The following is a 27,464-nucleotide window of genomic DNA, read 5'->3' as shown; positions in this document are numbered from 1 at the left end:
TTTATATTTTCAAAGAAAATAATATCCTCTTAACTAGAAGACATGAATATTTCTATCTGGAGTCTGTCATTACAATAGTAATAAGACGAATGTATATAATTGATTTTTATTTTTATTTTTATATCATCTATTGCTGTAATCATTCTCGCTAACTGAATCTTCTAAACTGTTGTAACATCACAAAAAAATGATAGTATTAACATAGCTATTTGTATGACGAACAGAAGACGATCGTGATAAGCGTATTTTGAGGAAATCTGAAGTAAGGATGAGGATTTATTTCATATCAAATTTATACATTGTGTGATTGACTTAAAAGTATAACACTATGTGACTATCGCAAGCTTTTAGATAATAAATTCTTCCTAAACCTGTTTAATTCCATATTGAAATATATTATCAATAACATGCAACACAGACGACGTTTACGTACAATTAATAATTACTAAAAGTCTGAAAAACTTCTTAATATTTATGGTACACGGAAAAATGTCTAATAATGAGTCACAATCACAACCTATTCACGATACAACAGGTACGCTTAGTGCAAATGTTCATCAGCTCTTTACATACGGAGCGTCAATAGTTTATCAGTCATAAATCTTCGCCCATTGATAATATTAACCTATGTTATTGCGAAAAAAACGGGCAAAGTTTAGTAATCGTACGTAATGTGATTTTGCGAACTTGAACTAATCACTTATTATATGTAATTTTTGAAAGAACTATTCAACCGCTTAAACTTACAAATTAAATATTATGATATATTTTATTCTGTGATGGTTATAAATCTATAATTGTATGGAATTATGTGATGATTGTATTTTCGTGCCTCTGAAACAAATATACATTTAGGGAGACTTTCAAAACATTATATATAATTTAAAAAGTTGAGTCACTACACACAAGACATCCATTCAATTATATGTAGAAACCAACTAACAAAATCAACACGAAAAAAATATCAATCACCTAACTATAAATCATGATCGATAGAACAAAATATGTAGTTGTTTCGTTTTACAATATTTTGAATATAGAATAAATTATATATAAGAGTCATGATATGTAAATAAAAATAGTAAACATGTGTCTGTTTATTATAAAATACATTAAAATAACTTAATACAAGACGATACGAAGTTTGCGTATGTATATATACATACTGACATGACAACATAATAATTATAGACAACACGTACATTCATATACAACCTGATCTGGTTACAATAAAAAAAAAATAAACTGTGATGCAGAACTAGTCTGCCAGCTAAAGTGTGCGAACGCTGTGGATTTTGCATTCGATTTGACGCTTGGAAAGGAAACAGACAAAGAAAATTGTAAGTTTTTCGAACTATATAAAACTACTTACAATAATATTTGTACGTGTATGTGTATTTTTTAATATTATAACAGCCCAAAAAAAAATCATATATTGTGTATATATTAGAGTAACAAATATTTTTTTTTATTGCATATCAAAATCCAGTAAGGAGGTTTTATAATCGTTATAATATGTCATATACATAATTATAATTTATATATAGTACGATTAATGATTAATTATGATCTATAGACATTTTGATTAGCTGTTTTCCTCAACACAGTATTATGTTACTCAGTTCGAATGATAGTTTTTTCAGCCCGGTTTCGCTCGAAGTAAACTTCGCCGGATTAATGTAAAGCTAAATTGTCCAGTCAAGTCGGGAGTGGTAAAAATATAGACGAATTTTTATATCTTATTTGATAAAGATTTTCTATTTCGTTCTTTCTAATCAAACTGTAAGCTCTTTCTTAATAAATTCAGACTTTGGTTTGGTTTTCACTTAATAACAATAGCTTACAGAACAAATATTAGATAGGCTTTGTATGTTAAATTTAAATCAAGACCGTTTTTAAATCACACACGGAAAAATATTAAAAGATTCAAAGATCCAGACGCCGACTAAAGCAATACATACAAATATTACATCAATATATGTATAATTTAATTATTCAACACTCATTATTTACTAGTCAGATACATATATACATATCTAGACTATATATATATATATATATATATAGATATCTTGTTTATTATATTTCAAATAAATAATGTAGATTGAAGTTTTCTATCCACCATATCTTTTCATGTGTTTGTTTTAAGTTTCTTCTTCTTCTTCATTCATGTGTTTGTTTCTTCTAAGTTAAGTTTCTTATTATAGCTATGAAGCCTATGGTTGCGGTTCAATAAATCTTAGTAGAGTGACCGAGTCTCATTAAAACTTTTGTGTGTACTTTTTTTTATTTCTACCTTTGCAAATATTTTCAGTATATCCTTAATCCTGATCGTGATACATAAATACTAAACTGTTTTAATGAGATTTTCATATACATAAAGTTTAAAGTTTTTTCATACAATGCTTATACTTAAAAATTTTAACTGTAACTATATCTATTATAATTGTCGTTCCTTAAATCCTTCGAAATATAATGTTGTGAGTTAATTTGTTTACATTATTTTCCTATAGATATAAATATATATATTAGATATTTTTTATGACTCATTCCTCAATAGATTCAATTAAAATTCACTGAAGTATTGTATATATATTGGATTGTCCTCACATTTTTTTCTCCATTTCCTCATCACGAGGAAAATATGTCTCACTATAGCGACCCATTATCAGTAACATAAATATGCAATTGAGTTTTGTTATACGTACCTATGCCATGATTCAGGACTCACTGCTGACACGCTAATGATTTCCCATTTAATATTTCGTTTCTTACAAAAAACAACCCACTTTCAATATTAAGAATCACCCGTAAATAGTATTTGTCTGATTGGCCGGACGTTCCTCTTTGAATATATATTAATAGGAATGGGAATCTTTTTGAACAATCGCAAAAAGGCATAGTAAAACCTAGCACTACCTATCAGAGATCTAAAAACAGAGCAATGGTAGAGGTACTTTCAGATAATTAAAGACATTGTTCTCAATTAAAAAGGGTTTGAGTTTTCAGTTAAAGACCTTTATCTTGGGTCAGTTATTGGGTTTCGAATTTCAAACAAAATTTCAGTGCTATAGTCTTTAGGTCTGTACTTTGGAGTTTGGGAGAATTTTTTATGTTTTAGAAAATTTTGGCAGTACAGAGTCTTGTTTATTGTATTTTATTTTCTACTTCCAGTTAGAGAGTACAGCATGATATCACCAGCGCAAGTGTTGTTATTGTCGATCCTGCTCATTGCGTTGCTCTGGACCGGATCTTCAGGTACTAGAAAATAATTAATACTATACTTAAAAATTGCTATTATTTCAAATCTATTGAGAATAAATCCAAAATATATTTATATATTTATTACTTTTATAACAACTTATCTGAATTAATAGGACACTATCTTAATTGTTTTTGTCCTACAAGTTTGTGAAGCTAAGTCATGTAACCTCTATGCAAAATTTTCTGAAGTCTTCATATTATAACTTGACAAATCAATTTCGTTCATTCTTTTAGTGTTCATTTGGCTTAATGTATTCTGTCAATGTTATTTACATATTAGTGCCCTTCCGAATTCTCGTTTCTAAAATCTAACGCTTGTTAGCGCCGGTTAAAAAAATATACACTGTTCCTGGAATACGCAACCATAACAGACTACCCGAATAAATAAATACATACACAAACTTAAGCCCCCTTAAAGTAATATATGTATATCAATAAATTTCTACCAATAAGACAAACAGATTGAACTAGTTTTTATTTGTCTTGAAGAGCAAATACCCTTAGAATAAAACCCATCATTTAGAAAGAAAAATTTGTAATGAAGAGATTACATTTTTTATACAGTTCATATTTTAGCTGCAAAGAAGTCTTACTGTCTTAACTACAACTCTACAAATACTGAGAAAAATAAGGTTTTACGCTATATAACCATTAACGTTTTGCAGGCGTATTTATACCAAATCTAACAGATGGTTGCTATAGATGTTTGTGTTACATTTCGACTCTTTGCGACGTATCCAACGATTGTTCCGGAGGCTACTGCGGTCCTTACAACATCTCGAGAGTGTACTGGGTAGACGCCGGCAACGTCACCTTACCTGATGACGAGCCTGAGAGAAATAATGGTTAGCATATTTCTGGTATTGAGAATATTTTGTAATATAACTCTCCATTTAATTATAACTGTTTTTACTTATCGTAATTGTAAAGAGAAAATAAAACGAAGCTGTTCCTTTATTCCGAAAACCTTTAGTGGTCACAACTTGACATGAACTTTATTAACTTACTTTATCAATATTTTGTTTATGCATAAAATTTATAGGCCCTACTCGATTTTAGTTTAATCAATGGTCGTTTGTATAATACTTCTTTACCTTTTCAGCTTGGAAGGACTGTGCTCGGAACTATCAGTGCGCGAGAAAAATTATAGAGGGCTATCTACAAAGGTTTGGGAAGGTGATAATACAATAATTATATATTCTTACTAGCTTTTTCTCACTGCTCGACTTGTCGTACGTCGGCTATCGTACCAAATATGCATCAAAATTAAATTTCATTAATATAATATAAAACGTTTGACCGTAAAAAACAAATCAGCAAGTGAACATTTGATATAGTTCGATAATGTATTATAAACACTAAGAGCGAGATAGTTATGTAATGACATCAAAGTGAAATTAATATTTTTCGGATATACTACGCGAATTTTATTATTTTAACTGTATAACTGCATAATACCCACGTTTCGGTTATTTTACAGCAACCGTGATCACGCGCAGACAAGACTATGTAGTTAAAATAGCAAAATTCGCGTAGTAAATCCGAAAAATATTTATTTTAATGTATAATAATAAAAGTCTTAGATCTCATATATCTAAGTATTTCGAGTGTACCCATTAAGTGAAACTAAGTATTTCGGGTAGTACGCGGTTTTTATTATTTTATAACTACATGATTTGAGTCACTGTAATGTAACCACGATCACTTGAATCTCGTCTGACAAATTTCTATTTTCTATTTTTTAATTTTAAAATGTCAACTGTCATCTACAAATATATAATTTATATTCCCAAAGAAATGGATTTGTCTTACAAATCCTTTTATCAAAAATATTACTGTCTACTTGTGTACTATAAATGACTTTTTCAATTATTTTAAAGTTCAGAATAAACAATACATTCCTTAATGTAAATGAGTCTCTTTGTAGGACTGCAACGGTGACGGTGTGACAGATTGCTATGACTACATGATGATTAATGGCAACGGAGGTTACGGATGTACTTCGCCTCTCAACAGATCAGAGAATGGAAGGAGATGGCTCAGGAGATACGAGGAATGTCGGAGTTCTCATCTAGTAAATTAAAACTATGAAACAAATCAATACTTTTTTATAACTAAATATCCCTCAATGTAAATAAGAAAAATAAAACAATTATAATTGACACTATTACAAGACCACGTATGCCTAATAAAGGCCGGTCGAAATAGACATTCAAGGCTGCATTAATTCGCACAAAGCTGAAAATTGGCATGAATGTTTTGTTAAATGCAAAAAATCGATTGTTGCAACTTTTGACCTTGAAATAATTTTTTGGCCCATTCACGTCACGATTTTTGACAAATTGTTATAGTGTTCCCAACATTCATCCCGATTTTCAGCTTCATGCAAATCAATAAAAGCTTACGTCTATTTTTGAAGGTAATCGTAGCGGTCTAAAATCTTAATAGCAAAGCACTATATCTTGATAATGAATTATTTATAGACAGATATTGCTTGCAGACTACAGCTGAGGCTAAGTTTGGACAGACAGGCAAACTGTTTTCTACTAATACACATGTGTGTATACATACAAACATACGCTGTGAAAAGTTAACATCAGATTAATCCTTTGTTTTTATTAGCTTTTTATTAGCTTCACATGTATGTTTGTTTGTATGTTTGTAACCAACTTCTTTGGGCGCGATTTTGACCCACTTTAAATGGCCAGATTTCGTTCAAACTTTGTAGATTTATCGAGGACCGATGACAATACACTAATTTGATAAAACTATTCCATTTTTCAATTTGCAAAATATGATATTTGTTAATTTATATAATTTTCATCTATAGTCGATAAGGTAAGAAACTTAATTCAAATTAAAAAAAAAACAAGATTTTATAAATAAACCAAACTAAAAAGTAAAAAATAAATAATAGTTTAAAAAAACTTAAAAACACGCTTTTTATAGAAAACCGAACTAAAAAATAGAAAATAAATTTTAATAAATTTAAATTTAGAAAATAGTGTTAAATTATATTTAAAAAAAAGCGTGGGTGCATGGTGTCAATAGTTATAAATATATTATTGACAGATATGAGTAGAGAGATTATCATTTCGATAATATCTTAAAAAGCACCCCACGCTTTTTTTTAAATAAAATTTAACACTATTTTCTAAATTTAAATTTATTAAAATTTATTTTCTATTTTTTAGTTCGGTTTTCTATAAAAAGCGTGTTTTTTATTTTTTTTAAACTATTATTTATTTAATTTTCTTAAGAGAAGCACAAAAGATAAATGTAGCATTAGGTATAGTTCAGAAGGGGATTTTGTTTTTTTTATTTAAGTCTTATTATTTTAGGAGCCATTTAGTTCAAGAAAATCCCGCAGTGCCAATACAACAAATGTTTAGACTTATTTTATTAATAAATAATCTTAAGACGTAACAGAAATGTGTTTCACCTTAAACATCTGTTAGTTAACTAGAGAAATTATAATTAGTACAGCACTATCAAATCTTTGATTCCTCTTTCAATGACATGCTACAATTTTTTTGTTTCACTTAAAAATACTTTTACTTATATTCGGAGTAAAGATGAAGTGTCAATAATAAATAAAGTTGTAGATATGACTGCAGCCGGAAAACAATATATTTTATTAGAATTTTTTATTTTATTTAAAACAGTAGTAGTTATAGTTCTCCAGCTTATATGAGTCATCTAGTGAGATAAGTGAGTGTCAATATTATTCTCAAATCATGATTCAATTATTTGGGTACGCTTGTTCCTGACACACAAGCTATAAATATCGTAAGATAGAAACGACAATATCAAAAAAATAAAAAAATTAAGTAAAAATTTTTTCTCAAGTGACAAAAACATTATGAAACACACAATGGAAATTCAGATAGCAATAGGTTTAAGAGGTTTCGTCTGAATACCAATATTTTATATAAGACGTCGAGACAAAAACTTCTCATCATTCCATGGATAGACCGTGCGGGTGCCGGGTCCATGGCGTTGCAGGGAGAGGAGCTTCAACAGTGCCTGGGACCTGTGACGCAGGTGTAGGTCTAAGGGGGCCCTATCTTACGCGCGTTTAAGGCTCCCTGTATTAATATTTTTTATTTGAAAAGTTTTTTTTAATGTATTTAGTATTCCGTTATTTGAAATACTTCATGTATATATTTAATTTTTATTGCTTATCTAATTTATAATTTTAAAATCCTAAATATAGAACCTACTTACCAAGTTCTGTATCTGATAATTGACTGTTTTCGTTTTTTAGAACGATTATAAAGCCACAAAGATGGAACATGAAAGATTGTTTTTTTTTTTAAACCTTATTAAGTTTTCAACTGTCATTATTTCTAATGTAACCCCAGAAATCTATTTTGAAAAACAGTAATGTATTTAATTTCTTTTTTATTACATCGTATAACAAATTACCGAATTATTTTCTTTTGTATGCATAAAATACCATCGTAACTTGGTAGTTCGGAGATTTATTTGTCATTAAATATCTCGTGTGGGCCATGTCGCTAAATAAATCAGTGGCGTCCACCCCGTCTCACCGCTGACATACCTCATTTTAGTGAAAACTTCTAGTAATCATGTTTCATTGTTTATTTATTTGAAAAAAAAAATTTGGAAGAGGTAAAATTAATGACTTTATAGAGATAGTAATTAAAAATAATTTATCAAATAATTTTCGTATAAAGAGATATAATACTCTTCTCCGTATGAAGGACATAATTTGACGGAGTTGAATATTTTGAGTTAAATATTCAGGAGTAATAGTAAAGGTCAGTAATTAAAAGTTTTTAAAAGTAATTCTTAAAAATTTTATTCCGATTGACGGAGCCGAAATAGCTCAGTTGGGAGAGCGTTAGACTGAAGATCTAAAGGTCCCCGGTTCAATCCCGGGTTTCGGCAAAATGTACTTTTTAATTAAATTCAAGGCTTCGTTTAAGTAAATGTTAATTTGAATACTTTTAGAAAGCAGCTTCGATGCCTTTTACTTTGAATACAATGTGAAGCATATATTTAGTGCAAAAGAAAATTTAATATTAGATTTATATAAAATAAGTCGATAAAACCTCGTTTATTCTCGGATTTCAGCCAAATGTCACTTTTAATAGAAATTAAAGTTATCCATAACTTTAATTTCTAGTCTAGTGTGGCTTTATAGATCAAACGTTAGATAAAAAAGAATTTTTCTTATGAAAGAAAATACATTCACCAAAAACACTTTCATCCAATATCTCCAGGACGCGTCGAAACAAGTTATACCATCTTGATGCTTGAAGTTGGTTCATGTAAAGATCAAGTCCTGACTCATAGCCTTGCTCTATTGGCGCTAACTATATTGTATATTTTATTAAGTAACAATACTTTCACCTGAAATTAATATCTAAACTTATTATTTGTTCCTTACTTTTGTTATGGTTCTTGTGTAGTCAAGCGGCTTTTAAAATTTTATTGATTGATGCTTGATTTGTTTGCGTACCATTACCCTGATGTGATACAAACATTATAAAGTAAATAATCATCATCATCATCATCAGCTCACATGGAGAAGGTTAGAGCATTAATCACCACGCTCGCGATGTTTTCCTTCACCGTCTATCAGTGTAAATATTCTTAGAAAGTACGTATGAAAAGATCACATTGGGACTTGCCAAGTTTCGAACCTGCGCCTTCACGTGTGAGAGGCGGGCCTTTAACATCCAGGTCACCACGACTAAGTAATTAGTTATCAATAGAACTAAAATAACTTATAAATATAACGTTTTGCCGAAAGCCGGGGTTGAACCGGGGACCTTTAGATGTTCAGCCTAACGCTCTCCCTACTGAGGTGTTTCGGCTATAATAACCAACTTCAAGCTGTTAAACTTAAAAAAAATACCTTTTAAAACGAACTTTTGTTGACCTACTGCAAACATAACTTATAATTCAATGATATTAAATGGAAAAATATTTACATCCTTCACTATAATTAGTTTACTGTCTTTCATATGAACATGCCTTCATACTCCAATTTTACGATAAAGTTGTTTTTAAGTTTATAGTATAAAAGGATTCTAGAGTGATAAGTTTTGGAGTTAGCTGCTATAAACTTGTTTAAAATACGTCAGTAAAATTTTATAGAGATTATGAAAGGTGGAATTCAACAATCCTCCTTTTCAACAACCCTTATAATATTTTATAGTTATAAAATCGTATAGATTAAGGAAAAAAATTTTTTTGCCTTTTTATTTTCGACTGGATTGTGCTTGATTGTCATAGTCCCAGTAATTAGATGGAAAATGAAGTTGTAGTTGGTGTACAAACTATCCCACTAACAGCCTATTCACTCTAGTCCTGAAGCAACCCAAATTATAAAAGGATGAAGAACAGACGTAAAAAGTTTCAATCTTTTTTCTGTGCATGAAGAAGTAAGAGTCTTGCTCCGTGGGGACTCTAGAATTTTTTTAAAGAAAAGATGTTTTTCGATATCAAAAATGGGCTGAATGAAATTCGGAGTCTTGTGGTTTTTTAGCATCTACTCGGGAAAAATCATCTTTATTAAAGCTGAATGCTTGATCTCTGCTACCTGACCATATCAAAATATCAATCAAAATCAATCAAAAGAAATGAGATATAAACCTGATGCCATAGATAAGATACTAAGAAATGTCGCATCTCATCCTAATCTGCTGACTTGAACTGGTACAGTCACCTTTTATCGTGAAGCTCATGATTCGGGGGAAAATATGTTGACAAAGACTTAACTCGATAGTGGTCAAAGGTACCCAAAGTGAAAGAAAACTTGATAGTAGTATATTTGTCTGGATCTGTTTCTATCAGAAGATAGTATTTGGATGGAGTAGAAGGTATAGCCCTACATATCTGGCATCCTTGTATCTACTTTTAACAGTTGGGAAAGTTTTAGAGATAAGGAGACATTTATTTACATATTTACAGTCAGTTTATATGGAAACAGCAAGTCTTGATGATAAGCATAGAAGTCTCCTAAAAAGACCAGCAGTTTACCCCAGTAGAGCCACATCGGTTGACTAACTAGAATGAATGAAAAGCAAGCTTACTAGTTTTTAGGATGTGGTGGACATGTAAGAGATTACAGCGAAGACCTCTGCCACGAGTGGGGCGAATTTTTAAAAGGAGGGAGTGCAGCCCTTTTATTTTGGATCATTTCGTTTTTATATAGAAAATAATAAATATGAAGGACATATTTTAGGAATGTTATTCAAAAGTAGTAACCCTATTGATGTAAAGACTTTTCACACCCAGTAATTCGTATGGACAGACTTTTAGATTTTCAGAACGTAATATTCCATAATACAAAGGTATATGTCTAATTTAATAAATGCACATAAGTTTTTCACTAATCTTGTTATTGATCAAATCACTATATTTATAAAGAAAGATATTTTTTTTATGTTTCTCTCTGTGTTAGCTACACAATTTACTTGAAGTAATAAATCATCTTTATTAAAGGCTCTTCAAAGGAATTTCGCTTCAACCTTAGAAAATGTACTGTATTATTTCTTATGATAAAAAGATTTTTATGTTCGATATAGAAAAGGGTAGTTATAAAAAGATATTTTTTAATATATGTTTTATTGATACGGTATATGTTTATATGATTCTTCTTTTTCAATTGTTTGATAACTAAAATAAATAAAGGTAGTCGTAGACTAGACTTATTAATAAGTAAGTCTGTATTTATGATAAGTCTGTATTTATGAAATGATATTCTCATCCAGAAGAATTTTCATAATCTGTTTTGATAAAAGGTTGGCTATTAAACTAATAAGAATTTAAGTGTAACATTGCTTTCAACTTATTCTTGTTACAGAAAAAGTCTTTTGCGAAGAAATTACATTATCGGCAATGTGAAATAAAAGTCATCGAGACCTTTATGTTCGAACAAAGAACAAATAATTTGTTATGTCAATGTTCTTAATTCACTTTGGTAAATTAATTAATAAGTTTTCAAATAGTATGAGATAAATTATATTTTGAATTTATTACGTAATGATAAATGTCAATTCAACTTGCTTTTTACGTAACCAGTATAATCATAAATTAGAGATGGGGTTTTGATGGAAACCAGTTGGTTTTGACGATGGTACAATGATGTAGAACCACATCAATTTTGGTAGCGATTGCAAAAATCCCTGCTAATTTAAGGACAGCAAGAGAGAAAGGGCTAAGTTTCGATTGGAATATCATCGACGTACACTATATCTCATTTTCGGACTTAACTCAAACAAATACTCACTTCTTTTGGAATTGAGTCTATATTTTTAGTCATATTAAAAATAAAGTATGCTGTTAATCCAATATTGCAGATGAAATAGCTTTCGAAAAATGTTATAAAATTTCTTCCACAATTTTTCTTTACCAATGATACTGTTAAATTACTTATTAAACAATGATATTCTTGCTGTCTTCATGTTTGTGCAGTATTATAAGTTTAGCTGTAATCTGTTAAATGATGTTGCAATATGAAGACGGAAAGTCATCAGATGTTATTTTATTACGGCAGACATATTTAAGGCATACATACATAAACACAGTGGATTTTTTTTTATCTAAATTGTTATATAACTATCGATTTCTTTTTAAAAAAAGTAACAAATACTTACTACTTTTAGTGACAAAAATATTTGTACATGTTCACTTTTAATTTTTTCATTACTAAAGTGTACATTAGTTTGTATTAAACATAATAATTATTAAGCACTTTAAACTGAAACCATTAATGTCTACTTAACTAAAAACTATTTCTTAACTGTAAATTTATTTCTTTATATTACATTATACTTTAATATAATAATTTTACCACAACGGAATAAATACTTACGGAATCATCAAGTCTTTTCATCGCGCATGTTGCTAAGTAGGTAAGTCAAAATTGTTGACAGTACACTCTGCTTACTGGTAATACTATTAACAATTATTAATATTCATTAATGTTTTACCGAAAATTTAATGTATCATGCGTACTATTGTACAAAAACAAATTAGATATATTTATAATATATATTGTATTCACAGAATACTCAGTCCTATTTCTTATAATATCTAAGCGACATATAGTCTCGTTTTCTTTTTATTTCTCTAAAACGGTACCAACTTAACTTATTGGGTCTTAAAAAAATAGAAATGAGCCAGACGGCATTGGAAATGATCGAAACAGTTGAAACTAGTACTAAGAAAATGTATGTAAACATTAAACCCTTAAAAAAATATTATACATAGGAACGTAGAAGTAATGTGAAACTTGGTAGATTATCATCAAACTATGATATAAAGACAACTATTGACTCTCAAATCTGAATATAATGGATTTTCCATCTTTTGTTAATAATAATTATTGTGCTCAATGTTTAATACAAACTTATGTACACTTTAGTAATTAAAAGTGTACATGTTAAAATATTTTTATCAGTACAAGCAGTAACTTAATGTCACTTTATTTAAAAAAATAAGAGAATATGTATTTTTTTTATACTTTTTATGAAATAATAATATCCATGGTATATCACTCCGTAAAGAAATTAAATATGTGAAAGCAAAAAGAATGTCATAAATAAAAAATATATGAAAAGTCCAGGATAAAAAAATAAAAGTCCATTATATTTGTTTTAATAATAAATTTAGATAAATAAAAAATATGACTAGAATAATAAAGCACTTATTCGACTATGTATTTTTAGATATATGAGTCTTATTAGGTTTTTACCATATGTAGCCTACGATATTGTTTTAGGCTTTTGTGAGACGATATTTTTTCATAAACTAAATATAGGTTTTATTCCTGTATGAATGTACTTTTTTATATTATTTTTGTTGTTGTTTGTTTAAAATATTGCCTTCATCCGTGCAGAGACGTGCACAGTATATTCTGCCAGTGTCGTGTAGAATGGAGGGGGCACGATCCGGGATAAACTTTTGATTTTTTTTATATTATTCCATCTTTAATTTATTTCTTGTTGTCAACAATTTGGACTGCGAACAATTTGGTCTACAACATGTTGCCGATGTTTGGGGTAATTGCTCTTTCATCGTTGTAGGCGGTAAGAGCTAGCGATTTTTTACACGCTTTTTATTAGCTTCACCTGTATGTTTGTATGTTTGTAACCGACTTCTTTGGGCGCGATTTTGACCCACTTTAAACGGCCAAATTTCGGTCAAACTTTGTAGATTTATCGAGGACCGATGAAAATAGACTAATTTAATAAAATTATTACATTTTCCAAAATTATCTCGACAATAGTATGCAAAATATCTTGATTCTGTTAACTAACAAGGCTATAATACTAAAAATAGTTGCCAAAATGAGGCGATAAAAATTTTTCGATCGTAAAGCACTGTCTGACGCTTCGCATCATGAGTCGTGCAATATTTAGTCAAAAAAACAGACTATTATAAATAAACCAAACTAGAAAGTAGAAAATAAATAACAGTTTAAAAACTAAAACACGCTTTTTATAGAAAACCGAACTAAAAAATAGAAAATAAATTTTAATAAATTTAAATTAAGAAAATAGTGTTAAAAATTTCAATAAATATAAATTAATAATAGTGTGAATAAAAACAAAATTATTGTTTAAAAAACAGCGTGGGGTGAATGGTGTCACTAGTTATGAATATTTTATTGACAGATATGAGTAGAGTGATTATCATTTATATTATATCTTAAAAAGCACCCCACGCTTTTCTTTTAATAAAATATTATTATTTTTTTATTCACACTATTATTAATTTATATTTATTGAAATTTATTTTCAATTTTTTAGTTCGGTTTTCTACAAAACGCGTGTTTTTAAGTTTTTTTATTTAAAAATAACTGGTTACTCAAACGGACGAAACCATCTTTATGATGTAAATAATGAATACTGTTGTCTGCTCGGAATCTAAGACACCACAGACATTTGTATAACATCTTAAATTTATAACATGGAAGACTATATTCTAAAAAATATCATTTTTTTCTCGCGTTGAAGAAAAATTTGGAATAAATACCTAGTGTTTATGAATATATCGGCGTTATCAGCACCAAAGATGGATGCAACATAGTGATAACTTGTAGCTGGCATCAATTGTTATAAAAACTTATTGGTGTTCATAGTTATTGTTATAAGTAAAACAAAATCACACTGTTAATAAGGAGAATAGAACTATGTTTGAATTTTGGTATAATTACGAAGCATGGCCCCACGGCAGCAGTGTTCAGTGAGTGCTGACCATTGAAGAATGTGAATATGAAGAACCTTCGAGAAATACAATGACATTTAGAAGAATTGAAGTTTCATTTTGAAATATCACAGACGTCCTCAAAGAAGTGACATTATAAAGGTCAGCAATGCTGCCGGCTCTTTCTTGAAAAACAAGGAATTTGTTATAAATTCATATATATATATATGTGTAATCTGAAGCAATAGGGGCAAAAAATAAAACAAACTTTCAAAAAACATTGAAATCTATATTCAGTATTCTAGAAACAACATTCAAGTGACTTAATTAAAAATTCTACGAAAGAAACTATGTTATATTACACTAAATCGCAGAAAAACTTAAACAAACCTCAATAGCATTTACATAGAAGCAATTGTTATCAACCACAATTCAATCTACAACATACGTGTAATGTTCATAACATCTTCATTAACGCTGCCTACTTCACATATTTTTATATTAGCCTTTCATCATTGGTACATTTCAATAATTTAAAAATAAAAATATTCCCATTAAAATTATGAATAAATGAATATTTTTTATGATATGTTTTGTTTGACGACAAAGAAGACATGTGAGAATGTGATAATATGTTCATAAATAAAAGTAATATATTAAAAAAATATTATTATATCATTAAATACAGCAACAACTTTTACACAGTAATTAAAGCTAAACTTGAATTTAAAGCTTTTAGAACCTACAAACAATTTAAACAAAATACGATTGATGATTTATAAAATGCTCTCATGGTCTATCAACAATAGAACGCGCCTTTAGAATAAGCGCTTTTCTATATGCTTATATAAAAAAGCGTCATTTGAATAACTTTGTATAAGGGATAAGAATAAACTGTAAAATAATTTTAAATAGTGAATATTTCCGATCGTAATAAAAAAATAGTAATTTCGTATTTCGTCTAAACCCTCATTGGAAATTTCATCGTTTTATTATTAATAATTATACCAAATTATTACAACAGCTCGAGAACTACGACACATGAAAAGTGGAAATTGTTTTCTAATCTTATATAATCCTCTGACATTCCTCAAAAAATTGCATATCATAGACACCGAAGACAATTTCGAATACACTCGTAATAATGATATCGTTACAAGCAACACTTATCTCACTTATTAAAAAGTACAAAAATCTACTCTAACAGCAATATGGACGTGGAACTAAGTGTGTGGACCGCCGTAGTAAGTATTGTCCATCATTGTGCATATCCGTATTAAAATACTTTACGTATTTATATCACAAATAAAACTTCGATTCATCAAACGTCCCAAAACCCTAACGTCATCCGAAAAATCGCTAAACAATTTGAGCACATCAAATATATTCAAAATGTTATATCTATTTATTATATTTTATAGAAAACATCGATTTAATATTTATTCTATGTTATGTATATGAAACACATTGAAATATGTAATGCTTGTTATATATAAGTAAATATAAAACCTTTATCGCCGTGTCCATAAACAAGGAAGAAGAGCGTCTATGCCTCACTAATTTCCAATCTTTCCTACTGTTATCCAAACGCTACATTTTAACATTATCACAGGCTTTTCACGCTCTTAACCCTGGGGGTCATTCATTGCACCTTAGTTCAACGATTTCAAATAATTTTCTAGTACTTATTATAAATTTATTAAAACGAACTCTGTTCCAATTACACTAAAAATATCAAGATAATAATATTCATCCTTATGTTAGTGTATTTTTTGTTTAGTAACGTATTTTGAATTTGAAGTTCACTTAATAATTTCAAAAGTCTTTAGTATGTAGCTTGGTTTTCATCGCAAGCCAGTTAAGGGTTCCACAAGGCGCTTTTTTAGACCGGAAAGTGTTCCTTGGTTACATGTTTAACCAAGTATTTGTTTAATTTTTACGTTAAATGTTTCGAACTTGATTCTTGAAGGGTGGCGGTCACCTAACAGTCGTGCGGCCACCTGGATGGGTGGCCGGCCACGGATCACATGACGCAACAACTTTTCGCTCTTCCCTTCAGCTCAGCTTTCAGATCGCGTTTGCTCTTACTACGTCCCACTTGCTTCTATCACAAATAATATATATAAACAACAAGTACTTATAAAATAGCAGAAAAGTAAATAAAACGTACAAGAATAATAAAGACGAGAATAATAGCTATCTGTCAAACAGTTTTATGAAATCTGAAAGGATAAAGAGCATTTTATTAGCTCCTTGTTGCTTCGTACCTGTTGCTTCATTTGTTGTTTGTTAAGTTTCCCGAGAGCTGCTAAAGCTGCTACCTCGAAGGCATCTTTCACTCCCTTGCTAGATGCTCTAGCTGACGTCTCTACATATGTCGTCGCACCAAGCTGTCTCGCTACTGATAGAGCCTGTGAGAATTTTTTATTTAAATTTTCACGCCTAAACGAAACATTAAAGTAAAACTATTGATATATATACATTAACATTATTACAAGGACTACATTTTTCCAATTAAATAATATTTTCTTTGCAAAAAAATTATAACAAATTTATTAAAAAAAAAAACAACTTAAATTTAATTTCTTAAGTATTTAACATCAAAAGCACAGTAGACCAGCATAGTGAAAGTAATATTAAAATATTTTTAATTAATTTTCAGTGCTAAATGTAAAAAAATAATAATACAAAAGGTTTTCTGAAATTGAAGAATACATTTAATAAAGATTGAAGTTGGGCTCGGTTAAACGGGCCTTGAATTAATAGAACATTGTTCCATATTCTTGCTTACAATTGGACAGACGAATTACATTGGAGTTATATCATAACTATTTGTAAAGGGGATAAATGAATTCTGAAATTCTTTAACAAATTTAAAACAGCAACACTCCACTTTTATTATGAAAATTGAAATGTATTTTATATTGTCAAATTGAAATAAGCCCTTATGTTACTGTTAAACGAATGCATTCGAGCACTATTATATTTTTCTCGTCGAGTGATCATAAAATAAGTGATAAGTAAATGATAATATAAAGAAGCTTCATATATCAACTGAGTGATGCGAATGAGGACTAAAAATTATAATGAGTTTGTTTTGAAGAGCTAAAATATACCTCTTCACTGGTGACTGGGTGAGTTCTGAGCTTGGACAACATAGTGAGGGTTTCTTTGTCGTGTCTGAGATCCGCCTTACATCCACACAGTAAAACTGGAGCTGAACCTCCATGAGTCCGTACTTCTCTATACCACTGGAATCATACATTACATTACAAATAGATTTGTGGAAATTGCACAAGCAAAATATTTGCATATTTTCACAATCGTCGGTGTAATTATAAGCAAGATTTTAATTAAAATATCATCAACGTTGTTTATTAAGGTATAATGTGAAGGTAAATATAGAATTCAAAGTCCATGAGCGGAATGTTATACTTCAGAATTTAATTCCCAAATAATTCCTAAAGAATTCCAACCCAATGGACGATGGCTAAGGATTTTAATATAATATTTAGATGATTTATTAAACTCAATTTACAGTTTGTTTAAATATATTAGCTGGAGTTTAAAATTTTATGTCGGCTATTGGAGGTTCAGAAATAAGGTGCACTTTGTGTACCATAATTACTGTTTGTCTGCTTTATCCATACCTTTGCGGCTGAATTATTTAAGGTCTCTGGTTCAGCTATGTTGAAACAGATCATAAATATCTTCGCATCCTGATACGCCAGGGGCCTGACGGTGTCGTATGCTGTTGTTCCTGGCAATAAAAGTTAATAGTAACAATTAAAACAGTATTTAAAAAAATGCAATAGTTCATTAGTCTGATCTTTAATTTCTTTAGGTAGAATACTTAAGGTTAAAATTCAGAGTTACAGAGCCGTTAACAAGAAATAGGTAAGATAAAAGTGTTATACTTGTATCGTTAGGTTTGGAATTATTATCAAAAATAGTCTGCCGAAACCCGGGATTGAACCGGGGACCTTTAGATCTTCAGTCTAACGCTCTCCCAACTGAGCTATTTCGGCACCAATTGTTCGCTCAAAAGTATTATTGTCATAGGATACAATAATTAATTTATAATGATAATGCTTCATGATAATTTAAATTATTAGATAAGAAATGATATATATAGTTATTTATATAATTAATTTAAATCGTATTGACATTTTGAATGGCAACGTTTCCTTATAAGTCAGTGCGTGTCGGCGTTGAGTGATGTGTGAATGAATTTATGACTATGTAATTTGTGTTTAGTGTTGGAAAGACTACCGAATAAGTTCGGATTATTTTTGAGTATGTATTCAGAAATGGTGCTGGTAGAATATAGGTCAAACATTGTGTTGTGATGGAAAGGTAAAACGGTTCTATATAAAGTGTAAAATATTTCCTATTTATTAAAAAAAATATGTCTTATACCATTACGTTAAGGTTCAAAATATAATAAATGTTCCATTGATTTTAAGATATGGTGTGGACAAACTAGTTCTATTTATGACACTAATTGAGGTGATATTAAAAAATATATAAAAAGAGGTGCGCTATGTGTAAATATACAACAAAATAATTGTATAAATATTGCAAAGATAATTTGGTTCTATGAAGTTGTTATCGGTTTGGGAATATATAAAGCTAAAGAAGGGCTTAGATTGAGTTCCCATTTACATGCAAAAACTCACTAAGTATACCACAAATTTCATACAAATAAAAGTATACGAGAGGAATATATTTCCAAAAACAATATTAATGATTTTTTTTATAAGACAAATATATGCCTCATATTTTATATGCTTAGTAATGTGAAAGAAAAACGTTGTAGAAGTGAAACCTTTTATTTATAGAGAAAACCTCAGGAAAATTCTCTTCTAGGTTATTTTTCTATTATTCTTATGTGAGTGTTTATTTAACGTCCAAGAAAAGTTTATGTGGTAACCCTATTAACTATTTGCGGGAGTGAAACTTTGGAACACAAGATCAATAGTCTTCGATTGTTGAGCCACAATCAGGTTTAGTTGTTCTTTATTTGGAAGTTAAGTATTGCTAGAATTTATTATTAATACGTATTATTTCTGTATCGTTTTTCATTCATAAGTAGTTTAATAAACCGAATTAATCTTGATACATATGAGGATATGACCATTTCGTTGACAATCCAATGCCTTCACGTTTCAGAATCACTAAGGTCTCAAAAAGCACTTCGGATACTTGTATTCGATAGACACTTCGGACTTGTATTCGATAATCGATCGCAATTCTGTCGTTTCATTCATTTTAAAATTTCAAAATGGACCGATTTTTTTAATGTTTGCATAACAGGTAGAAAATACCTTTAAAGTTGAAAAGTAACATGATTGAGGTTGTCTTAGATCTTTCGTTGTTATTAATATTTGAAGAATAAAATAATAATAATGAGCGCATTTTTACTCAGAAATCGAAAATAAAAAATGTTTTTTTTTTAAATTATAAAACATAAAAATCTCACCCGAGGTGTCCCAAACAGAGAAGTTGACTTTATAATCGGCCACAGTGCACGTGTACCCATATTTCTCAAAGCCAGTTGGAGCGTAAGCCTGGAACAAAATAGTTATAAAATAAATATCTCAATAGAAATAATTATTATAACATTTACATGCACATTGACACTCAAGACGCTTTAAAGCACGAAATTAAACATTTCATCAAAGTAAATAAAAAATAAGCGTTGATGTTCAAGCAAAAATTCTCTGTAAATGTTTTTGATGAAGTGACACTCGAAGGAATTTCGTGCTTATGGTAATTTTATTACTTTTAGGGACAGTCTGTTAAACATCATTTAAGAATTTAATTTCAATATTACTCAATTAACATTCCACTGAAAAGAAATAGCCGACGTCTCAGCGTGGCGATTAAAAAGACTTCTTTGAAAGCGGGAATGAATGACGTGCCCTGGATTTGAAAAAAAAAAAACTCTTCGCTGTAACTTAAAATCATATATATCAAAAATATTAAAAAAAAATAATGTTTTATTTACGATGTTATTGAAAATTTTAATAAGGCTTCTTTCTCTGAGTTCCACTTTATTCCATCAGAAATTGTGCTTAGATTACTTTAAAATGAATTCACAACAACTAGCTCAGATAATTTGAACTTGTATCTACATTTAATAATTATCGGAGGAGTATTGATGACTATAAAGTGATATCAGATTATAAGGTAAGAAATAAACTAATTTATTTCCTGAATTATTGAATCATGGTGTACTGTGACCAGTTGTTTTAAGATATGCCAAAAGACATCTTTATCAGACAAAAATAACAAGTAATATGTTACATGAATAAGTTGAACACGTGTACAGCTTTACGAACGAGTAGAAACTAAGGACTTTCGATCAGCGGTATTCATATCGAGAGAAGAGATTTAACTGTGACAAAGTTATTTCGAAAATTAAAAAAAAAAACAGGCATAATACGCCACCTAGCGAAACTCCGCCGAAGCTAGAAAAAAGTCAAGTTAAGTGATTTAAATGAAACTAAGCTGTTAGAATAACTGAGCTTTGTATTATTTTATTTCTATATTTTGCAATCGTCCATGAAAGGCAATAATTGTATGCGTATTTGTCGTTAATAGGCAAAAATTAACTACAATAAATTTGGAATTTTAAATGTAAATAAATCAAATAGAATTCTTGTTATCTCATAGATCGATAAATTGAAATTTTCCCAAATATCAAATATTGTGGTCTGTGTTAATATATATAGGTTATATAAATATATTTAATACAATAGTCATAAAGGTCGTGAAATAATAAAAATAAAAACATTCGTTCCTTATAAACTAAGGTTCAGTGACCCCTGCATATACATATTGTATTAGCAAGATGCCAAGGGAATTGAACAGCTTGGAATTTTTAAACAGAATGTGTTTGTTATTGAAACGGTAGAACTGAAACTATTCAGTAAATAATAAGTAAAACTAAATAATATTTTAAATAAAAATATTGACGTCATTTAACAATTATTAATTGAATAATTCTCATTATTTACGAATCTTAGATCATATGTAAGTAAAAAAAAATAATATCAAAATGTAATCGCCTTTGAAATTAATATTTTTTTTAAACAATGCACACGTTTCTTACAACAAATTGATTTAATATTTCTAAGTGTATTACAGCAATAAAATACATTAAAAAGTCTTATATCCTGTATAAACTCGTATGAATCATTGGTAATAATTTCGGTTGTGAAAGAACCAGATTCAGGTAAGTAATTAAGTAAGGAATTTCTCTAAGTTTTGAGTTAAAACATCATTGACTATCACACGCAATGAACATTTAGATTAGATTATAAAACAAACTGGCAGTAAATATGTACAACGGTTGCCTTGAGAATAAGTAAAGGTGAAGCCTTGAGAATAAAGTATAGATAAGTATAGGGAGCCCAATATATTAACAAAAAAATTTATCTTATATAAAAAAAAATCTCAACAAACATATCAAACAAAGTTGTAATTCCTGATAATCATTTTTAATTAGAGTCTAAGTTTTTGTGAATGACTTAAATTAGTCGCACAAAAAAATCAAAAACGCAGGAAGTGGATATGTTTAAAAAAAAACTGAAGAACATTCCCACGCTCGGAGTTACAGGTACGTATTTTTTATAAGCAAATATTATATTGTTACACTAATCAAACAATTAATACTTGTACGTAGTATTTTAAAATGAACTGACTCAATTAAAATTATACCATACTCCTCTAAGTTTATAAGTTGTATCTGAAGTTGAAAATTAAATTACAAGACTTACACAATCAGCAAAAGTTTCGGGCTTAGATATCTGTAAGGTTGTAATTGAATTTCTTCGTATATTAGAAGGAGGGAAACTCGTGTTAGTATAATAAGATTATAAAGTTAAAAATATTGCCTGTAAAAGAATTAATCCTTTGTTTCAAATAATGAAAACGTGTATACATTAGAAATTTGAATATTTAAAACATTCAAGGCTCTCGGTGGGAAATGTCGAGATTGGTGGGATGAACGCTGTTATAAGATGTCTTAAGTACAAGTATTTTGTTAACAAAGAAGATTCAAATTTGAAAACACAGAAATAGAGTAATTTTAGCAAAACTGCACTTAAACGAGGATAATTTACCATAAAACGGAATTGCTTCCTTATTTTTAACTGCCGTAGCAGAAGTCATTTATATTTTACTTCAAGAGTCAAGATACTAATGGACGATTTAAATTTTTTTTATGAATTTTTCCGAACGTTTCCAAGCGGTTACATAGATTAAGGATAACTTATTACATTTTAATGGCACGGCTAGGATTGAAAAATATATAGTTTTATGCCTTTATAAGTAAAAACTTCGGTGATAATTTTATTAAGATAGTCAGCTATTGGTGAACACGACAGTACCATCGAAGGACCAAGATGTGTCATGATTCATATAAAGTACCTTGTTACCTTGATACGCCTTTTATAGTCCATATAATAAAATGACTAGTTCAATGAAATTTGGTTGATTTTGATGAAATAAAATAGCTTTATCCGACGGCATTTCCCCCATTTATTTGTGTCCTGGGTGCTCCATATTACTTTATGAGGTTACAATTGATATCAAGCGCACTTAAATATTACATTAGTATCGTAACTATGTATATTCAGGTTATCTTTCAACTGTATAATCTAATATAATATAATATTGTCACGTTATTACGGAATTATAATAACGCAGCCGCTTAAAATAATTGGTAGTTAAAAATAAACTAATAATCAACTGTAGTTCTTGTAAATTATTAATATTATAAAAATTTCATAAAATAAAATTCAAGCAATGTTTAATAATTCGATATTCCGAGTTATTACTAACTAAGTGAAATATCTCGAGATGTGATACGTTTTTGTACGATCTGTCTGTAATTAAATTACAGATATGAATTTACACAGATAGTATTTCCGTGCCTTAGAGTTGTGCCTTAAAATTGTTATAAACCATGTTTTGATGGCAGAGTCGAAAAGGAATCACGAAATAATATTGACATATATAATATAATTTTCATTTAAAATAATTTTTCAATATACTCGGTTTATAGGGTTAAAGTTTATATACTAGAGTGCTATAAACATTTCAATACTTTGGTTAAATTAAATTTTAATATAAAATTATAGTTTGCTACTGAAAGCTCGACCATACTAAGGAAGACATTATGTTATTACACATATATATGATAGATAATAGTATATACTTATTATATAATGTATGTACAACAGAGTTAATAACCGTCCTTATTTATTTTGATTTACAATTATTAATTAATGTAAATGAAATCGTATTTATCTCGAGAAAATTTAATTAAACGAGACTTCTGAGGGTCCTTATTGCAAAAATTAGGGACCTTAAAATTTTATTCCATTATAAAATTCCAGATATTAGGAGGCTTTTGAATAATGATTACATACGGTTTTAAAAATTAAGTTATTTTGTTTAATATGTGATGTTTTGTTTTGCTTCTTGTCTTAATTTTATTCTTAAACTTTTTTGTTCATCAAGTTGATATAAACAGAAGCCTAAATTTATTTTCCGAGACTAACTATATGTTAATTGTTTTAGAAGTTTTAGAGTGTTATATCCTTTTCATATATTTTCCTTTTAATATAAGTTGAACTGTCTATTACTATTTTTGCCTTGTGAATAGGATTTTTTTTTTGCAAATTTTCTGATGTTTCATGAATACCGTAGCTCTTAATGAAATCCACAAAAAATGTTCATTAAATTGTGGAATAAATTGTGGTAGAACTCAAATCATTAAGTCAATAAATCAATCTGACTTATCAGAAATTGAATCGCAACGAATTAAAAATTTGTCTTCAACAAATACTTTGTTCTTTGTTGAAAACAAAGGTTTCAGTGACTCTTTAATCAAGTTGGCGATTGAATTTCCTTCGTGATGTTTTTTCGATAACAGGATATAGATGGAAGTAGGATTTTTTGTACATTTATTATTATTATTTCAAAATTTTGATAAGATCGTTTACATTGTATATATTCGCTGGTTTCATTGTAAGAAATATGTGAAGTAGCGTCGATTTCTCCTGAATACCTATGATCTATATACAAGATTTTAAAATATTATTAAGTCTTAATCTAATAAATAATTTCCTTAAAATTAGTAACACCATTGAATTATTGTAAACCGTTTGTTTTAAGAAACATCTTAGATGTTACTATTAGTTTTTATTATTTTATATTACAGTAGAATACAATGTCTTTGAACGTTGCTATAGATTAATATCGTAGTCCGTTAAGCAAATAATACTCAATAATTTAGATCCAGTAAAGTGTAGGTTTGTGCATTGTACATAGTTACTAAGATTTAACAAACTTGAGATTCGTGACTTCTTCATGCTTGTAGAGATTATTTCTGTTTGCAGTCTTGTAGCAACATCGTAAACAATACAGTCTTCTAGAACATTATTTACATTCACTTACAAATAGTTAAATTTGATTTTTTTTTCAGGTTCTATATAGAACCTCAATAATAATAGTTAACTTTTTAATTATAATAACACATTTTTCTTTTTAATTACGAGTATGGTCCAAGATTTATGACTGAATTACTACTTTAATACTGGTTATATTTATGTCAACGCCGCGTCGCGGTTAGTTTACAGATAATCTTTTTATATTTTTCCAAAACTAAAATCGTATCCGTATGAAAATTAATTAAAATCTATTCCGATTCGTAAACCCTATATGCTCGACGAATTTCGAACACACCGACGCTGTAATCAAACAGTGGCTGAATGAAAAGCGAAACACATTCATCAATCAAATCACGTTCGCAATACATTGCTGTAATCATTCACTCTTTGCCCGCGGCCATTCTGTTTTCGAATTCATTCACTTGGCTATCAGTTTATTTTTATTTTCACCATATAAGGGAAAATATTATTTTGTTCAATACATCATAAATCCCTTCTGACACTCAGCACCAGATTAATTCCGCTGTGTGATTTTAGTAATTTATGTGTTTATATTGATAATAGAAGGGGGAGTTTTTTTTAATATATTTTTCGTATTTATATCATAAGAACGGGAGGGTGTATCAAGTACTTGACCTCTATATATATGAGTTGGCCTTTTCTTGACAACAGGAGCCAAAGAATCGGTATCAAGTGTTTTTTTTTTTTACGATAAATTAAATTTTACTACCAATTACTTAATCTGAACGTTGACGAACATAGACTTAATCTTCTGCACGTCGATATGTTTGCTAATTCAAAGTGTTCTGGAACAAAGAAGTTCACAAACTTCCGGGTAACTTGAATATTTTCTGCTGGCTTATATTTTCTTAATCTTGTATAGAACAAAATGAGAAGTAACTAGTTTACCTTAATTTAACAAATATCACAAATTCTTACCACAAAATCAGCACTTGAAAGAGGAGTTACTAGCTTTTCAGTTTACAAACATACAAGTAATGTATAGTTTTCACCCTTAATTTTCCTTGTTGAAAAAGTTGACCAAAAAATTCAAATAGACTGCCAAATTTAACCAACTTCCTATAAACTTTAACGGGCTTTGTTAAAATTAAGATTTTTCTAGAATACAAAAACAAATGAAACGCAAGAATGAATTTAAAACTCAGTTTCAACACAAGATATTTCTGTTTGCTTGTGCGAAAGTAATTAATGCTAAAAGAACAATCTGAATCTTCATATTTGAAAGAAATATAAACGAGTACTGTAATATAGATATGTCACATCGGAGCAATTATTAAAAAATATATACTTAGCCGTAAAATCGACTAAAAAGTTTGTATATGTATTGTAATTTATTCTAAAACATCTATACGTTGACAGTGACATTATGCCAAGTGCATAAAAAAGTAAAATAAAACGAATAACGGTTAGCAATAAAACGTCAAAACTATTAAAATTCCCTTTGAAATTCAACCGATGATTATTTAAAATAATTTGCTAAGGCACATTAGTGTACTTACGCGAATAGGTAAAAAAGGAGTTTATAGCCAGCTGTACAATTATATTATTAAATTATCCCTATACACGATAATTACTGAACACTTTTCAACACGTTCTGATATTATATTTCACAATATTATTGACATATAATTCAATGATAGCGGCTTCAATAAAAACTTGCTACACCAACCGCATTCAGTAGATTCAATTTTTTTTTTTTTAAACAAGCAAACGACGAGAATACGAAATAGATATGTATTTGAGAATTCTGTAAGCCTTTTTCGTAGTCTCCCAAAAATCTTGAATAAAATTTGTTTTTACAATTACTTCAACGAAGTTAAATTTTCTATCTAGGTTTAACTTTCATGAATGTAAATGAAATTTCGTATTTTTTTTAAAACACTAGATTAAAACCTTGGCTTTTTCTGTTTTTAAGTGTTACAATAACAATTGAAGCAATATTTTATGACCAGTGCTTAACTTGTTTGAAAGCGCTATAGTACTTTTATTTTCATTTATTAATGAAAACGATATCAAAATCCTAGCACATGTTAGTGAAAGCTAGAACAGAACGTTTCCATATTTTGGATAGTGAAATGAGAATAATAATAAAAAAATAAAATCTAATAATTAAAACAACATCATAACTCAATGAGCATATAGTTCTTATTATAATATATCATATATATATAAGGTTCTTTTCATGTAATTTTGGGCCTCATTTGCTTAAGCCTCGGTTTCATTTTGTAGTTTGAATATATACATTTATTTGCTTCTTTTCCTCAATACAATTAGTTATTATTACAATTATTATTATGAAAAAATTAACATCTCAATTCAATATATGTTTAATTTAAAAAAGCAAAGGCTAAAATTTTACGTACGATTGTAGTATAGATTATGGAACAACACATTTAGTGTTAAATAACTGATTCAAGTCGAACCACTTGTGCATATATTATTAGATAAATAATGAGGAACCGTAAGTTCTTTCAACAAAAAAGATAAACCTCGCCGTTGGAAAACTTGTCCTCTCACTTCGACATAAGT

The 27,464-nt window shown here is 29.0% G+C and overlaps 2 protein-coding genes and 2 non-coding genes across 6 annotated transcripts in view; 2 read left to right on the top strand and 2 right to left on the bottom strand.

The window, feature by feature from the left end:
* Positions 1-1,180: 1,180 nt before the first annotated feature.
* LOC116771368 (lysozyme-like) lies at positions 1,181-5,361 on the top strand. Of its 2 annotated transcripts, none has more exons than XM_061523349.1 (5): positions 1,181-1,340; positions 3,175-3,258; positions 4,020-4,109; positions 4,367-4,440; positions 5,192-5,361. In XM_061523349.1, exons 2-5 carry the CDS (start codon positions 3,189-3,191, stop codon positions 5,345-5,347), a joined length of 390 nt encoding a protein of 129 aa, XP_061379333.1. In that variant the 5' UTR covers positions 1,181-1,340; positions 3,175-3,188; the 3' UTR covers positions 5,348-5,361. The 2 variants fall into 2 exon arrangements, with proteins under 2 accessions (XP_061379333.1, XP_032519101.2); XM_032663210.2 differs by having other exon boundaries at positions 1,182-1,340; positions 3,930-4,109.
* Positions 5,362-8,105: 2,744 nt separating this feature from the next.
* Trnaf-gaa (transfer RNA phenylalanine (anticodon GAA)) lies at positions 8,106-8,178 on the top strand. Its single transcript has one exon. It is a non-coding gene; the product is annotated as a tRNA-Phe (tRNA).
* Positions 8,179-14,719: 6,541 nt separating this feature from the next.
* LOC116771267 (rho-related GTP-binding protein RhoN-like) overlaps positions 14,720-27,464 on the bottom strand; it is a 60,920-nt gene continuing 48,175 nt past the window's right edge. Inside the window, exons 3-7 of one of the 2 annotated variants that reach the window (XM_032663076.2) lie at positions 19,934-20,021; positions 18,102-18,211; positions 17,568-17,702; positions 16,719-16,862; positions 14,720-16,555 (exon numbers count right to left, since the gene is read on the bottom strand). In XM_032663076.2, the coding sequence (XP_032518967.2) occupies positions 16,475-16,555; positions 16,719-16,862; positions 17,568-17,702; positions 18,102-18,211; positions 19,934-20,021 (558 nt within the window). In that variant the 3' untranslated portion in view covers positions 14,720-16,474. The remainder of the gene's footprint in view (positions 16,556-16,718; positions 16,863-17,567; positions 17,703-18,101; positions 18,212-19,933; positions 20,022-27,464) is intronic. The other variant, XM_032663078.2, reaches the window with a different exon arrangement.
* Positions 18,407-18,479, bottom strand: Trnaf-gaa (transfer RNA phenylalanine (anticodon GAA)). Its single transcript has one exon. It is a non-coding gene; the product is annotated as a tRNA-Phe (tRNA).

This window comes from Danaus plexippus, chromosome 17 (assembly GCF_018135715.1).
Source record: "Danaus plexippus chromosome 17, MEX_DaPlex, whole genome shotgun sequence".
NCBI classification, from domain to species: Eukaryota; Metazoa; Arthropoda; class Insecta; order Lepidoptera; family Nymphalidae; genus Danaus; species Danaus plexippus.
Note: the sequence above shows the minus strand (reverse complement) of the source record. Positions and strands in the feature narration are given on the sequence as shown.

Bases quoted from the DNA above. Each gene is read 5' to 3' on its own strand.
- LOC116771368 (XM_032663210.2), top strand. From the start codon at position 3,189: ATGATATCACCAGCGCAAGTGTTGTTATTGTCGATCCTGCTCATTGCG. The intron at 3,259-3,929 runs GTACTAGAAAAT...AACGTTTTGCAG, and splicing joins GCTCTGGACCGGATCTTCAG to GCGTATTTATACCAAATCTA. The intron at 4,110-4,366 runs GTTAGCATATTT...TTACCTTTTCAG, and splicing joins CGAGCCTGAGAGAAATAATG to CTTGGAAGGACTGTGCTCGG.